The sequence below is a fragment of the Peromyscus californicus genome, unplaced genomic scaffold, assembly GCF_007827085.1.
Source record: "Peromyscus californicus insignis strain IS unplaced genomic scaffold, ASM782708v3 Scaffold_10__1_contigs__length_136768540, whole genome shotgun sequence".
In the NCBI taxonomy this organism is placed as follows: Eukaryota; Metazoa; Chordata; class Mammalia; order Rodentia; family Cricetidae; genus Peromyscus; species Peromyscus californicus.
Window position 1 is genome coordinate 32,868,195 of NW_026294391.1, and position 15,583 is coordinate 32,883,777.

At 44.5% G+C, this 15,583-nt stretch overlaps 1 protein-coding gene across 2 annotated transcripts in view; it reads left to right on the top strand.

Annotated features, from left to right (window-relative positions):
- The first annotated feature begins 421 nt into the window (after window positions 1–421).
- Sms (spermine synthase) overlaps window positions 422–15,583 on the top strand; it is a 52,445-nt gene continuing 37,283 nt past the window's right edge. The window contains exon 1 of one of the 2 annotated variants that reach the window (XM_052730118.1): window positions 422–757. In XM_052730118.1, coding sequence (XP_052586078.1) covers window positions 709–757 — 49 coding nt within the window. In that variant the 5' untranslated portion in view covers window positions 422–708. Of the gene's footprint in view, window positions 758–1,514; window positions 1,627–15,583 lie in introns of those variants that run through there. The other variant, XM_052730192.1, reaches the window with a different exon arrangement.

Genomic DNA, 15,583 nt, shown 5'->3' on the forward strand with positions numbered 1-15,583 from the left:
TGTGCAGGAGGCTCTCAAATCTGCAACTTCGCAGCTCAGCCTTAGTCCTTGATTCTTTTGTTTTCCAATTTTGCATGAAAATGTATGTCACTTGAATGTCTGTGAGCATTCTATTCTGTTCTCAAATGCTACCCCTTACCAATAGAAATGTTATTAATAATCCCAACGGGTTTCGCGTGCATTTTAAGAAAGAGGCGGCTGTACTTTTAGACTGCAGAGGTAGATCCTAGCATTTTTTAATTTTTTTTCACATCGTCAGGAAGTAACTGGGGCCTTGGTTGGGGAGGAGGGGTAGGCATATAGGGAAGTGTATAGGGAGGCCCCCCGGAAGTCGCGCTGAGCCGTTTAAACCTGAGATGACCTCCTAACGGATGGTGAATGGCGGGAGAGCCTGGCCAGAGCCTTAGTGCAGGGCGCGGCCATTGGTGACGCACGCCAGGGAGCCAGCGCCCCCGTTTCCACCATTCGAGAGGCCTCACACCCAGCGCTCCAAGTTCGGGGCTGGAGGCGTCGCTGCTTCCTCCTCTAAGGAGGCGGGTCGGCCCCGCCCCTGCGCCCCGGGTCGCTCCCCGCGGCCCCGCCCACCTCCTACTCTTAGCCTCCCCCGGCGCAGCGCGCTCCCCGCCGGCCCGCAGCTTGACACGCCGCGCGGTCCCCTCAGTCTCCCGCGGTCGCCTCCCCAGGCATGGCAGAGGGCCTCGCCACACTATGGCAGCAGCGAGGCACAGCACGCTCGACTTCACGCTCGGCGCCAAAGGTGAGTGCGCCGCTCGCCACCTGCACGGGCGGTGGCGGTGGCGGCGGCGGCCGCGCGACCGTTCCCCCCTCCGCTCCTGCGGGGCTGAGGCCAGGGCCAGGCTCCGGGGCGCGCGCGGCGGGTTGAACAATGCGGGCAGGCGGGCGGCCGCGCGGCGCCTGCGTCTCCCCGGCTGCGGCGCTGAGCACGCTGCGGGCCCTCGTGCATCGGCGGAGGCCGCGCCGCGCCGCGCCCCGACCGTCCCCGCCGGTGCTCGGTCCTCGCCGAGCTCGCTCGTGGCCGCACTGCGGGGCCTGGGGGAGCCGCGTCGTTGTGTGCCAGTCGCAGCGCCCTTCCGGGCCTGGATGGACCGTGGGTCCACGCGGGCTCGCTGCCCTCCACGCCCCGCTGGGGGGAAAATCCCTTTCAGGCTGTGGGGCGCGGCGATCCCCAGTGGGGGCGGGTGCCGGAGCGCTGTAGCCCGTTCGAGGCATGACCCGCGAGGCAGGCGAGGCAGGCCTGGGCGAGGGGTGTGCGAGGCGCGGGACTGCTGCCCACGCCACCTTTTCCTGTGTTGGCAGGCTGCCGAATTTCCCTCTTGGGGGTGCGAAGGGGGGTTTCCCCTTAAGGGCAGCTAAGGCTGGAGAAGGACCAGGGCCACTTAGCACTTGCAAGATTCTTCGTCCCCTGTGTCGGAGACAGATCCTCAGAAAAGGGACCCGGCGGACAGAGAAAGGAAACGATTATTATTATTGGGGGTGGGGAAGGATGAGATTTGGGCGCGGGAATTATAGCCACCACCATCACCTCTAATCCAGGAGGCTCAGAAAACCGAGCTTGGTCTCACCAGAAAAGGTTGGGAGAATCTATTGCGTACTGGAGTTTGGAGGGTAAGGATGCATTGCAGGCTTCTTTTCTTTGAGAGAATCAAGCATGGGCGCAGGGGGCGGGAATGATCGGGCCTTTAAAGGACTGCTGCAGACTTGCACTTCCCAGATCATCCCATATGTAGTGTGTTGCCCAAACCTTGCATTTCCTCTGGTTTTTCAATTAATGGAACACCTTTTCTGTTAGGATTTTTAACATCGACTTTATTGCTTTCTGAACTTCCGAGCGCTCTCTTGGTACTTTTTCCTCTAATCCTAAAATATCAATATAAAAGATCAGTAATTTAAAGACAAAAGATAAGATCTGGGGATTTGGCGCAAAATCTGCCTTTTCTAATTGGTTTTGTTCGGTAGGTGGCAATTTGGGTTTATCTCTTAACGTTTTTTGAGCCTCATCATCTCTGTCCCTGAGGGGAGGACGAGGAGAGGAAAGGATAGCGCACATCTCATAGGGCTTTTTCTGTGTACCTGTGAACTACAGGGTTGTTAGTTAAGTTATTGTGCTTGGGTGGTCAGAATTGAGCTAAAAAAAAAAAAGCATCGTTCACTTCCCGCTTTTCTTAGGCGAGGATGGAGGGAAGAAAGGCAGCTGGGAGAGAATCCATAGATAAGATGGTGCTTGGGTGGTAGAGCTGGAGGAGATTGTAAGATCACAAAGGCTTTACTGAGTGTTACCTTGGCAGCTTTCAAGGCTGACTGGTTAATGGGAGTTCTAGCACTGTGAGTTGAGTGGTGAGGAATGTGAAGAAACTGGTGAGCAGACCTAAGGCCTCCCAGTTGGGAAGGGGTGAATTTGGGGGATGTGTTCCTCATGTAATCACCATGGGAACACTTCTATTAATCCTTCATGGGCTTTCTAGTAGGCGTGAGGGATAGTGAGCTCAGCGTGGGGTCAGAAAAATTCTAGCACTTCCACGGAAGATTAAATCTTCTTCTGCTTAGTTTAAACATTGAGAATAAAGGGTGAGTGCACATGTAAAGCTCAGTGAAAGGTGCTTAAGAGGGAAACATCAAGCATTAGCCCTTAATGTTTTAACTCACACTTTGTTCCTTATTAGAATTAAGGAAACTGAAGCCAGGCATTATTGGCAGACTTTTAATCTCAGCACCCAGGTGGGTCTTAAGATATCTAAATCCGTTCCAGCTTGATTAGATCCTTTCTCAAAACAACAACAGATAAACAAGAAAGATGATGGATTGGGCACATGGTGGCTCATACCTGTAATGAGGGAGGAGAATTCCCTTGAGTTCAAGGCCAACCTGGGCTATGGAGTCTGTCTCAGAAGCTTAATGATACCAAAGAAAGCTTTGATAAAATGACAAAGAACCTTTTAGAAAAAAGCCCACTATATTCAGGTATATGTTTATATGTATGTATGATCTGGAGTTCTTAAAGTGTTCTGTCACTAAATGAAGCCCAAGGGATGTCCTTGCTCTCTACATTCACATTTGGAAAATGGTGTGATTTAACTATATCATAAGGATTTTTAAATACCTTTCCTTTTCAATAAAGGGGTGCTTGGTGAGAGATCCATGTGTGAGGTCTCTAAAAACATTTAATTGTTGATAATGAGTCAAAGGCATTACTCTTGGCATGTAAGTATTGGATGTGTCTCAAGGGTGAGTCAAATGGGTGAGTCAAATGGTTGTGGAGCATGGGTACATGTTCCCCCCTCCCATTTGTCAGTAATCCTTCCTAATGGAGCAGTTCCATGATGTGATTTTAGTGGAATTAAACTTGAACTACTTAGCAGTGTTATTGTTTCAGTTCCATTCTAATGTAGTTACCAATGCAAGCTAACTGCAACCCAGCCACTTAGGTCTGGTGATAGTATTTAGTGTACTGGCTGATGGGGTAACCAGAAAATTGTTTTTGCTAAAACAAACGCTCATTTTATTTATTTATTTAAGATTTATTTTATGTGCATTGGTGTCTTGCCTGTACGTGTGTTTGAGTGAGGGTGTCAAGTCTCCTGGAACTGGACTTACAGACAGTTGTGAGCTGACATGTGGGTGCTGGGAATCAAATCTGGGTCCTCTGGAAGAGGAGCTAGTGCTCTTAACTGCTGGGCCATCTCTCCATCCCAACAAAGCTCATTTTTGGTCCTCCTGTAAGTAAAGTGTTGGACTCTGAGGACTGTTGATTCCAGGAAATATTATGAGATTCTTCTTTTCAGCTCAAAGCTAACATGATATGGTTGGGCATCTTGGGATTGGTGGAGGACACACTCTTTTGTTCTGGTCCCAGCCCCTAATCAGGATGCTGGGTATGTAGAGCTCAGTGAGGCATTATATCCTCTCCTTGCTTGTTGGAACAGTGTCTGGCTAGCCACTCAGCACTGAAAACTTCTGTTAATTCTGTTTTTTTTTTTTTTTTTTTTTTTTTTTTGTCTTCTCTTGGGCTGGGTATATCTGGAAGGCCGATATCTAAAGGGGTCTATGTCACGGCCATAGGTCTGGTACATTGTCGATGATGGATAAATGCTAGTCGTGTGATAAATGCTCATATGTGAGCCAGGCATACCTTCCCTCTATAGAATTATGAGGCTGGGTTGTGATTTTGAAAATACACCTGATGCCATTCATTTTGTCTTTGGGACCATTGATTGTGTTTTCTGTGTGGAAGGAAGCAGAGTGACCTGTGTCACTCGGACTTACACATTACTTTTGTAATAGAAATCTTGATTAATATGAGTAGAAGACTGAAATAGTCTTAGCTGAAGAGGTTTGGTGGTAGGGGTCCTTTGCCTGGATTATCACTTCTTAGTGTGGTGCTAGGAATGGAACCTAGGGTCTTATGCAAGCTAGACACAGGGCATTATGCATGTGAAGCAACCTTGTGCCACTGAGTCACATCCCCTCCGTATGATAAATGTTTAAGGTGCGTGAATTGACAGTTACTTATATTGAAATTTTCATAACACTCCTCCCCAAAGTAAACCGTGCTTCTTCTCTCCACCCACCTTCTCTTTTTTTGGTTTTTGGAGACAGAATTTCCCTGTATAGCCCTGGTTGTCTTAGAACTTGCTGTGTAGACCAGACTGGCCTCAAATCTACAGAGATCTCCCTGCTTCTGCCTCCTGAGTGTTGGGATTAAAGATGTGACTACGAACCTGGCCTCACAGGAGCAACAGGACTGGTAAAAATGTAGAATTTTAGACTACTGCAGAACAAAATCACTATTTTTAGCTGGAATATATGACATAAAAAATACGATTAAAAAATATGATTTTGAGCTGGGTGGTCATGGCACACGCCTTTAATCCCAGCACTTGGGAGGCAGAGGCAAGCAGATCTCTGAGTTCCGAGGCCAGCCTGGTTTACAGAGGGAGTTCCAGAACAGCCAAGGCTACACAGAGAAACCCAGTCTCAGAAAACCAAAAAAGATTTCATTGGTAATAATGGGTAGGAGTGAGTAGTTGATATAAATGGGAGAAAATGCTCATTTTCAACTAGTGAAAAAATATGGCTATATATTTTGCTCCATTCAAATCCAGAGGCCCCTTGGGTTGGATTTACAGGTTCCTTGGGATTCCCTGGATGCCAAGAATAGAATGTAGGTTGGAGTGAGAGCACTGCAATTGCCCACACCTTTATTTTATTTGGAGTAAGTTTTATCAGGACCAGGTTCTGCTCTAAAGTATGCTTTTGAAGCATGCTTATTATTTGCTTGCAAATCTTTAGCAGGTCTAGTCCACATTTTAAATATTAATAAATTAGGTCCATTGAGGTCCAGATTTTTTTTGTGGGGGGGGGGAGGAGGTTGTGTGCAGGCTGGCCTTAACTCAAGATCCTCTTGCACACTGAACGATGGGATGACTAGGATGCTTCACATATCCTCCTTGAGATTTTCAACCTTTATGTGATATGGCCTATTGGATTGCAAGGTATTTGCTGCTTTCCTAATTGCAAAACCCCTTAATTTAAGGTAGTGACTCTCAGTTGGGGTGTTTTATCATGCCCCACACTGTGAGAGAAATTTGGCAGTTCTGGAGAAATAGGGCTGGAGAATTAGATCAGTTTGCCTAGTCTGAGGGGGCCATCCCACCCCAACTTTCCCCCAGGGTACTCTTGAGTAGGAGCAGCAGGAACTATTAGATAGGAATATAGTGCCGGGCGGTGGTGGCGCACGCCTTTAATCCCAGCACTTGGGAGGCAGAGGCAGGCGGATCTCTGTGAGTTCAAGGCCAGCCTAGGCTACAGAGTGAGTTCCAGGAAAGGCACAAAGCTGCACAGAGAATCCCTGTCTCAAAAAAAAAAAAAAATCCAAAACAGGCCGAGCGGTGGTGGTGCACGCCCTTAATCCCAGCACTCAGGAGGCAGAGCCAGGCGGATCTCTGTGAGTTCGAGGCCAGCCAGGTCTCCAAAGCCAGTTCCAGGAAAGGCACAAAGCTACACAGAGAAACCCTGTCTCAAAAAACCAAGAAAACAACAACAACAACAATAAAACAAAACAAAAAAATAGATAGGAACATAGCTAGAGAGAGACAGATAGAAAACAGGATAGCCTCAGGAGGGCCTTGGATCCTTATCCATTGGACCCTGACTATAGCTGCCAAAGGGCTTTTAAAGGAATGCCCAAGGGTGGAGCCAAAGACCTCCTCCCCAGCACAGCCTAGTGCAGACCATCTCAGACACCTAGTGACCATGCATGTGGTCAAGCCATCCCCTAATGAAGCCCTACTGTGTAAAGCAAGCTCAGCTCTAACTAGGAAGCTTTTGTGGGCTCCCCACAACGTAGCGTACATGAAGCCTTGTGTTTGATACTCCCACAGGCCTGTAATCCCAGCATTTAGGTGGAGCATGAAGATCAGAAGTTAAAAGCCATCTTATAATACATAGTGAGTTCAAGGGCAGCCTGGGATACATGAGACCCTGTCTCAAAAAAACAAGACAAAACAACAACAAAAACCCAGAAAACCAAGACTGTACATAATGCTACTCACAACTAGTCTCAAACATGTTAAAGACGCCTACAAAGCCCTGCTACAGCCGGGTGGTGGTGGCACACGCCTTTAATCCCAGCACTTGGGAGGCAGAGCCAGGCGGATTTCTGTGAGTTCGAGGCCAGCCTGGTCTACAAAGCGAGTTCCAGGAAAGGCACAAAGCTACACAGAGAAAACCCCCTGTCTCGAAAAACAAAAAACAAAAAACAAACAAACAAAAAAGCCCTGCTACAGCCCAAATAGTGCCGGCACAGGTAATTCTGGTTTAAGTTCTGGCTAGACATTTCAATTAATAGTAGGATAAACTTATCAGTAAATTCCTTTGGTCCTTCTTAGAAACATCTGTTTTGCTTGTAAATTGTTGTGGAAGGCACCACTTTCCCCCAAGGTGCTGGTTGTCTAGGGCTTGGGGATTTGCTTCCTACCCAGCCAGCCTGTGGCTCCGACGTCTCCTTTAGTGAACTACTTGCTGGTGGAAGCATACCTTCTTTGTGTGACTTCGGTAGCGAACTGAATTGTAAAGCTTTAACCGTTCTGATTCACCAGCTTTCTCATGGTCCCTTCTTTCTTTACACTGTCTCCTTCACAAAGAATTCTCTTGTGCCCTTTGGCTTTAGCCTTGGAGCCCTGGGGGACTGACACTGGGAGTGAGGAACGAAAGCTTTGATCCCACCCCATGTTGAACTTGTATGACTTTCTTAAATTTGCATCACAAACATCTTCCTTGGGGTTCCTTCTGATGCTGATAAAAATATGAAGTTCACTGTAGTAGGTTTTTTTTTTTTTTTTTTTTAAAAACTCAAGTCTGCTTAACAGTTCTTGCTGCTTTTTCGGAGGACCAGAGTCAGCTCACAATTGCCTGTAACTAACAACTCCCAACTCTAGGGGATCTGACACCCTCTTCTTTCTGGCCCCCACCAGTATCTCCAAAGACACAGGAAATAATGATGATAAAAAAAAAACCAAAAAACAAAACCCCAAAGAAAAGACATGAAACAAAAGACAATCTCCCCCAATGGTATCAGAATACTTGGATGCACTTAATCCCAAGAACGCCCTCAGCCCTGTCCTGAGTCTTGCTAAATGCACACGCTGAATGCACTCGATTCACTAGTCATCTGTTTTCAGGCTTCTGTTTTCTTGGCCACCACCTCACCATTTGTCTCCATTGGCAGAAGCGCTGGATCATTTGGTCCCTTTTCTCATTTACGAAACATTCCTGGGTCCCTAGTACCTTGTGGAAAAACAAACTCAGCCCAGAAGATCTGTTCCTATCCAGTTCTTACTCTTAGCACAACCCCTGTCCCCAGCCTTTCACTTCGCTTGGGGGTGGGGTTGGAGGGGACTCAGAATTGACCAGCTTTGGAGGAAGACATTGATTCTACTTTGCTAGGTTTTCTACCATAAGTTAATTGTGTTTGAAATGTTTTATGAACTGCTTGGAAGGGAGCCCTGGTTAGAGTCTGCCTTTCTTTGGCTTGCTTGGTTGTGATTTTTTTTCTTTCTTTTTAAAATCAACTTCTCTTTCCCCTGGATTTGTAGAAGATTCTCCAGATGACTCCAGGCAAAATAATCTCCCATTGTTGAGAATTTGTTTTGTGCGCCTGCCATTAAAAAATTGATCAAAATATATTGTATAAAAAATTAAAAAATAATAAAAATGAATATACCATAATACTTCTATATAGAGTAGTTCCTATATGATCTCCATTTCTTTAAGCTGCTAGCGGTAGCATATGGTAAAATTAATTTATACTTTATATCACGGAGCCGTTCCTAGCTCTAACTGGATGCTTCTCTCTTGTTTTAAATGCTTTGGGAGGGACACTGACTGTTGAAAACATATAACCAAGGCCTGAGAACCTCCACCTCTCCTCCTAATAGAGGAGAGGCACTTTTTTCAAGTGGGCTGAAGCGCTGTGTGAGCCATTAAAGAGAGGAGTTTCCAGTTGAATAACTGGTGGGCAATTTGTTTTGTTTGTTTTGAGGAAAGAAAGCCAGTTTGGTTTTTGTGTTGAAGGAGTTACCAGTTTGGAATCTTCTCATCTCCCCTGCATACAATTAAATTGGCTGTATTTGAATTGGCAACTTCTTCCTTAAAGGGTTGAGGCTACAGTCCTGAGGCCTTTAATAGCTTTGATCCTTGGTGCTCTAGGGTTTTGGATTGTGTATCTTAAAGATTAGCATTGCCAATCTTTAATTTAATTGGAACTCCATAACCTATCTACATTAACCCTTGTAGCTAAGAATTCATTTATTAAACTACTGAACATTGCAAGGGCGTAGTGACATATACCTGTGATCTGTAGACAGTGGGGATGCTGAGGTAGGAGGATCACAAGCTCATGTCAAGACTGGGCTGCATAACAAGACATCATTTAAAAAAATATTGTCTGTGGCTGTGTGTTTAAAAATTTCTCCAGTATGGCTATTAGTGAGTTTACTTTTTAGAGTCAGTAATTTATTCTGGGTGTTTAATCCACCATTTCACTACAGTTGTAACCCAAAACTGCTGGTGAGTCCTGCAGCTCCAACCACCATTTCATGGTAGTTTAATAACAAGCTTGGCTCTTTTGAAAAGTGAAGAAACCTCCTCAATTGAATCTGCAAACCAAGTATGTAAACCATGCACAAATGCTCTTTTAAACTCTTAACAACTAGGCACTTTTCCAGACCTCAGGAAAAGCAGTTCTACTGCCCTACGGTGTGATGGGCCTGGATTTCATTAAATTGGCAGTGTCATCTGTGTTCTTGGAGAAACCATTGAGGAAGTGGCAATACTAGTAATCAAATGCATTGATGTGTTTAGGCCCCAAACTCAAAGGAGCTAGTAGGAACCAATAGCTTTTCTCGCTTTCCTGAGCTGGCTTAACTGGATAGTTTAACAAATGCATCTTAATTCTTTCCTCTCTGTAAAGGCATTAATGATACCAAAATCACACACATTGTGTTGTTGCGTTTGATAATCAATAACATGTTTGGGAGAGTGTCAAGAGATACATAAAATACTTAACACTTATTACAATATTTAGGACTGAATACTTTGAAACTGTGCCAGCCAATAAAGATGCTCAGATAGATATAAGAGGTACAAATTTAGCTTACTCAGAGATTTGGAAAGTTCTTCTGGCAAAAGAGAGGTGGAAATAATAAGTTGGCTTATGATTTGAACCCACGTCTCTATTCAAAGCCTTCGTTTAAACCAACCATGCTGTTGGTTAAAGTAGCAAGTGTTTGTACATATCATAGTGTTCAAATAAGGCTAAGTGATATGCCTGCCCAAGGGCCTTCCAGACCTTTCTGTTGGCCTTAGAACATGGAGTTGAATGTAGAAGGTTTCTGAAATGTAGTTCAATGAAAGAAAAACTTTTAAAAAAAGATTATTTTCAGGACCAATGCCTTGGATCAGTCTTTGGGAAGGTCCATTTTATAAAGTGGCATGTTTTATAATGGTGTTCAACGTTGAAGATCAAAATATCATACTGAGGCCTAACAGAGTGCCTCTGTTCTGGTTATGAAGTGTTGGCAATGAGGTACCCTGGGCCATCCTGTACAAATAGCAGATGTTTCTAGTTTGTCTAGTCTGGAGCAGGTGGCTTTGGGGTCAGAAGACAGAACTTGCCGTCAGCTTAACTCCTTTTGGTAAGACTTAAAAAACAAAATAACTGGGCTGGCAAGGTGGCTTAGTTCGTATAATCCCTGGAACCCATGACAGGAGAGAAGCAACTCCCTTGAGTTGTTCTTTGACGTGTACAAGTGAGCATACACACAAAACAAATGTTAAAACAAACCCAACATGCTTTGTGATTTGTTTCTCTTTGAAAAAAGAATTTGGTTTGAAGAGGCTGCAGAAAAGGAAACTGCTGAATAAGTTGTTTATAGATTTATCCTTCCTTCCTTTCTTCCCTTCTCTCTCTTTCCCTCCTTTTTTTGTTTTTGTTTTTTGAGACAGGATTTCTCTGTGTAGCTTTGGAGCCTGTCCTGGAACTCACTGAGATCCGCCTGCCTCTGCGTCCCAAGTGCTGGGGTTAAAGGCGTGCGCCACCACTGTCCGGCTCTTTCTCTCTTTCTAATTCTCTCTCTTTCATTTTTTTTTTTGTTTTTGTTTTTCAAGACAGGGTTTCTCTGTGTAGCTTTGGAGCCTGTCCTGGAACTCACTCTGTAGACCAGGCTGGCCTTGAACTCACAAAGATCCACCTGGCTCTGCCTCCCGAGTGCTGAGATTAAAGGCATGTGCCACCACTGCCTGGCGCTCTCTCTCTCTCTCTCTCTCTCTCTCTCTCTCTTTCTTTCTTCTTTTAAAGACAACTCCTCACTAAATGAAATGGTCTTGGCTGTCCTGGAACTCACTACATAGACTAGGTTGGCCTAGAACTCCTAGAGTAGTGGTTCTCAACCTTCCTAATGTTGTGACCCTTTCATACAGTTCCTCATGTTGTGGTGAACCCTAACCATAAAGTTTTTGTTGCTACTTCATAACTGCAAATTTGCTACTGTTATGAATTGTAGTGTAAATATTTGGTATACAGGATATCTGACATGTGACCTCCAAAGGGGTCACAACCCACAGGTTGAGAATCACTGGCTTAGGTACTGAATAACTAAGCCACCTGACACCTCTAGGAAGGACTCAGTCAAGCATCACAAGTGATCCTGTGATACATCAGCTTCAGCAGCATGCATTCAGAAGAGGAAAAGAGTAAACTCAGATTACAGCTATGAAAAGAACCAAAGCAGAAGAGAACATTAAAAGAAAACATCTGACCCAAGTCAGATAGCCACCCCTTCCCTTTATGATGGCAATATTGGTGTCTTCTTTGAAAGCTGTAAAAGGTCCCCAGCCACCACTTGCCTCATTCCTTCATCACAGAGCATTGGGCCACATCTCAGGCTGGCTCTGGGATAGGAGAGTAGTAGTCATTTCCTTTAGCTCCATCCAGAAAGTGAACACTTAAAAAGTGTGGGATTGGCCAGGCCTGGTGGTGCACGCCTGTAATTCTTAGGAGGCCGAGGCAGGAGGATTACCTTGTCTTAAAGTAAATAGCTCACCCCTCCAAAGAATAGCTGGAGACATAACTCAGGGACATAGGACTTGCACAGCATGCACAAGAAGAAGAAAATGAGATTACCACTTCTAGAAATCCTTTCTAAGATCTTTACCAACATTGTGACTATCCAGCTTTCTATCCACTAACATCATTATTACTACTACTATTACTATTAGGAGGAGGAGGAAAGTTGACAGCATCTCACTGTGCAGCCTTGGCTGGCCTGGAACTCTATGTAGACCAAGCCAGCCTTGAAACTCAAAAGAGATCAGTCTGCTTCTGCCTCCCACATGCCTGGATTAAAGACGTGCACTGACACTCTGGTTTCTCAACCCACTAACTCTAAGTGGACAGAATTCCTTACAAGTCAGCGACCCTAATATTGCTATCTGTGTTTCTATGAACAGTTTAAAGATTTTTGTCTGAATATATGTGCCAGACTGAATCAACAATGAAATAGCATTCAAAGAGATTATAAACAGTTAAAACATTCTGTACTTTGTGATGGCAGAAGTCATTTTTTGGGAACTGTCCCTCAAAAAGCCTCCCCCACAGCACTATCAGCAGAATTCACATTTGGGTGAGGCCCTTCACAATGGGCCTCCAAGTGGCTTGCTCAGTGCCTAGAAGGCAAGAGAAATACAAATGCCATGGGAGAATAGTAGAGAGATAGAAGACAAAGGGACACAAATCAAAACAATATAAGCATGAACAGAGCCATGTGCTGTGACAAATTCCAGATGGGAAAAGGGCCATGTGAGGAGCCTGGGAACCTGTGCTTCCAAATATTTCCAGATGACTCAGAAGCCAGCAGTCAACCTCACTGGCTTTCTGTGACCTAAACGCAGAGGGGTAGGAAAACTTTCCGTAAAGGTCCACATAGTACAGTGTTCAGGTGATGTAGGCCAATCAGGCCTCAAGTCCCAGATTCTCTCAAAGTGCCTTTACTTGTGATTTACAACTCTTGAAAAATGCTTAGCTGGAGGGTCAGATTAGACCAGAGCAGCTAAGCAGGATTTGGCCCAAGGACTTTAATTTGCTGACCCCTGGGTGTAAGGTCTTTTCTAGCTCTAAAGTCTTAATCAACAAGGACATTTAGCTCTAATTTGACAATCTGAAGTTTAGAAATGGCTTCTTAGAACTTAAGCCTCAAATAACACAAGCACTATTTCCTGTAGTTAAGTCACCAACTTATTAATTAAATGCTAGAGAAAACTGTCAGTCACCTAAGATGCCTGCTCTTTATGGAGTATTTGGAACTAACACTGGTAACTAGTGAAAACCATCCCATGATAGAGAATATTTAGGAGGAATAGTCTCCATTTTAAAGTTTTAAATCACCAATTTTTGTTCCCACTCTAAGAGAAAAAAACAATAGACTAAGAGGAAATCAAGAAAAAGCTGTCTCATTAAAAAAAATTAAATAAGGGGTTGAGGATTTAGCTCAGTGGTAGAGCGCTTGTGTAGCAAGCAGAAGGCCCTGGATTCGGTCCTCAGCTCCAGAAAAAGAAATTAAATAAATCAAGGAAATGACAAACCAGCAAGGCTGGCAAAGAAAAAAAGAGAAGTCAGAATGGCAGTACTAGGAAAGAAACAAAACAACAACAGAAACAGCAAAAGGGCTACCATTACAGACCCCACAGGTACGAGAAGGATAGGGGGTACCACAAACAACGTGACACAGACAGACAGTCACAGCTTCCGGAAGAGATGGGTCAATTCCAACAGCACAAGCTACCACAATTTACTCAGTATGAAATGGGAAATGCCTTAACAGCCCTGCAGCTGAAGAACTTAATTAGTAGTGTGACAGCTCCAGAGAAAGGGCAGATGAGATGCCTCAGCAGGTAAAGACACTTGCCACCAAGTCTGACTGATCCACATGGTAAAAAGAGAGAAACAATTCCCACACATTGTCTTCTGACCTCTGCATATGCTTCAGTTTCTGTCTCTATCTCACATAACCACATACACATAAATAAGTGTAATTTAAAATGATTTTTAAAAGAACTCCAAGGAATCCTGAAGCTACCAGGTTTCACTAAAGAGTTCTAACCAACATTCAAACAAAAATTAATACTGTTTCCTCATATTTTCTTCTAGAGGACAGCAGAGGAGAGAGGGCCTCACAGTTTTATGAAGCCGGCGATATTCTAATACCAAAACCAGACAAGGACAGTGCAAAAAGAGAAAGCTACAGTTCAAAATCCCTCATGAACATAGACACAAAGCTTGTATGTAACAAACCGGCAGGCAATCCTTTGCAAACAAGATTCAACAATTTAGAAAAATAATTACATAAATGACCAAGTGATAACTTACTAACAGAAAAAAAAAGAAATCTGATCCATTATATTGATTGGCCAAAGAAAAACTTCACGCGATCATACTGAATTAGGACAGAAAGAGTAATCTGATAAAATTTAATACCTCTTCAAGATAAAGGAAACCAGAATCGAGGCTAACTACCTCAACTCCTTAAAGGGCATCTACAGAGTGTACTTTACACAGCAGCAAATAGTGAACAGCTTCCCTCTCTAAGGGTAACAAGGCATATCTGTTCTCACCATTGCAAGTAAACCCAGCCAAGAACTAGAGCCAGACCAGCAAGGCACACAGAGCTTAACAGCTTTCATAAGGTAAAATTAGGTAGGAAGTGGTAGATCCAGGATTCAAACACAAGCAGGTGAACTCCAAAACCTATTTCATTTATCTATTTTATGGTGTGTGTGGGGGAAGTGCTGTGTCTTGACATGTGTAACCTGTACCAAGGACAGAGAACTCCTGGGAGTCTATTCTCCCACCATGTGGATTCTGGGGATGCAACTCAAGTTGTCAACCATGGCCGAAAGCATCTTTAACCCCTTAAGTGAGCGGTTCCCAACCAGTGGGTTGTAACTCCTTTGGTGGTTGAATGATCCTTTCATAGGGGTTTCATATTAGTTGTTTACATTACATTTCATAACAGCAAAATTACAGTTATGAGATAGCAATGAATTTTTTGGGGGGGCGTTTTCGAGACAGGGTTTCTCTGTAGTTTCGTTGCCTGTCCTGGAACTCACTCTGTAGCCCAGGCTGGCCTTGAACTCACAGATATCTGCCTGGCTCTTTTCCTGGCGTGCACTACCATTGCCCAGCGAGATAGCAATGAAAATTTTATGGTTGGGAGTCACCACAATATGAGGAACTATATTAAAGGGTCACAGCTTTAGGAAGGCTGAGAACCACTGGTCTAGTAACTCATACCAATTAACAGTATTTATCTTTTCCCAAAATAAAACGCAGGCTTTAGTCAGATGCAGAGATTCACAGGCAAGTAAGTACCAGGCCAAGCTCCAGGAGTCCAGTCGAAGAGAGGGAAGAGGGATTCTATGAGCAAGGGGCATCAAGATCATGATGGGGAAACCTACAGAGACAACCAAACCAAACTAGTAGGGACGCATGAACTTTAGACCAACAGCTGTGGAGCCTCCATGGGACTGGACTAGGCCCTCTGCATAAGTGAGACAGACAGTTGTGTAGCTTGGTCTGCTTAAGGGGTCCCCTGGCAGAAGGATCAGGATCTGGTTTATGAGCTGGCTTTTTGGAGCCCATTACCTGTGGTGGGACACCTTGCACAGCCTTGATGCAGGAGGAGGGGCTTGGATCTGCCTCAACTGAATGTATCAGGCTTTGCTGATTCCCCTTTCAAAGGAGGGAATGGAGGATGGGTTGGTGGGAAGGGCTTGGGGGGGGGAGTGGGAGAAGGAAAGAGAGGGGGATCTGTGGTTGGTATGTAAAATGAATAAAAAAATTCTTTATTAAGAAAAAAAAGGAAAGATAAAGGCCCCAGAAAAAAAAGACAAGTCTTTGTCCCTATGCTTTTTAAAAAAGACTCATTTATTTTTATTTTATGCATATGATTGTTTTTCCTTCATTTTATATCTGTGCACCATTTGCAGTGCCCTCAGAAGCCATTTGAGGGCG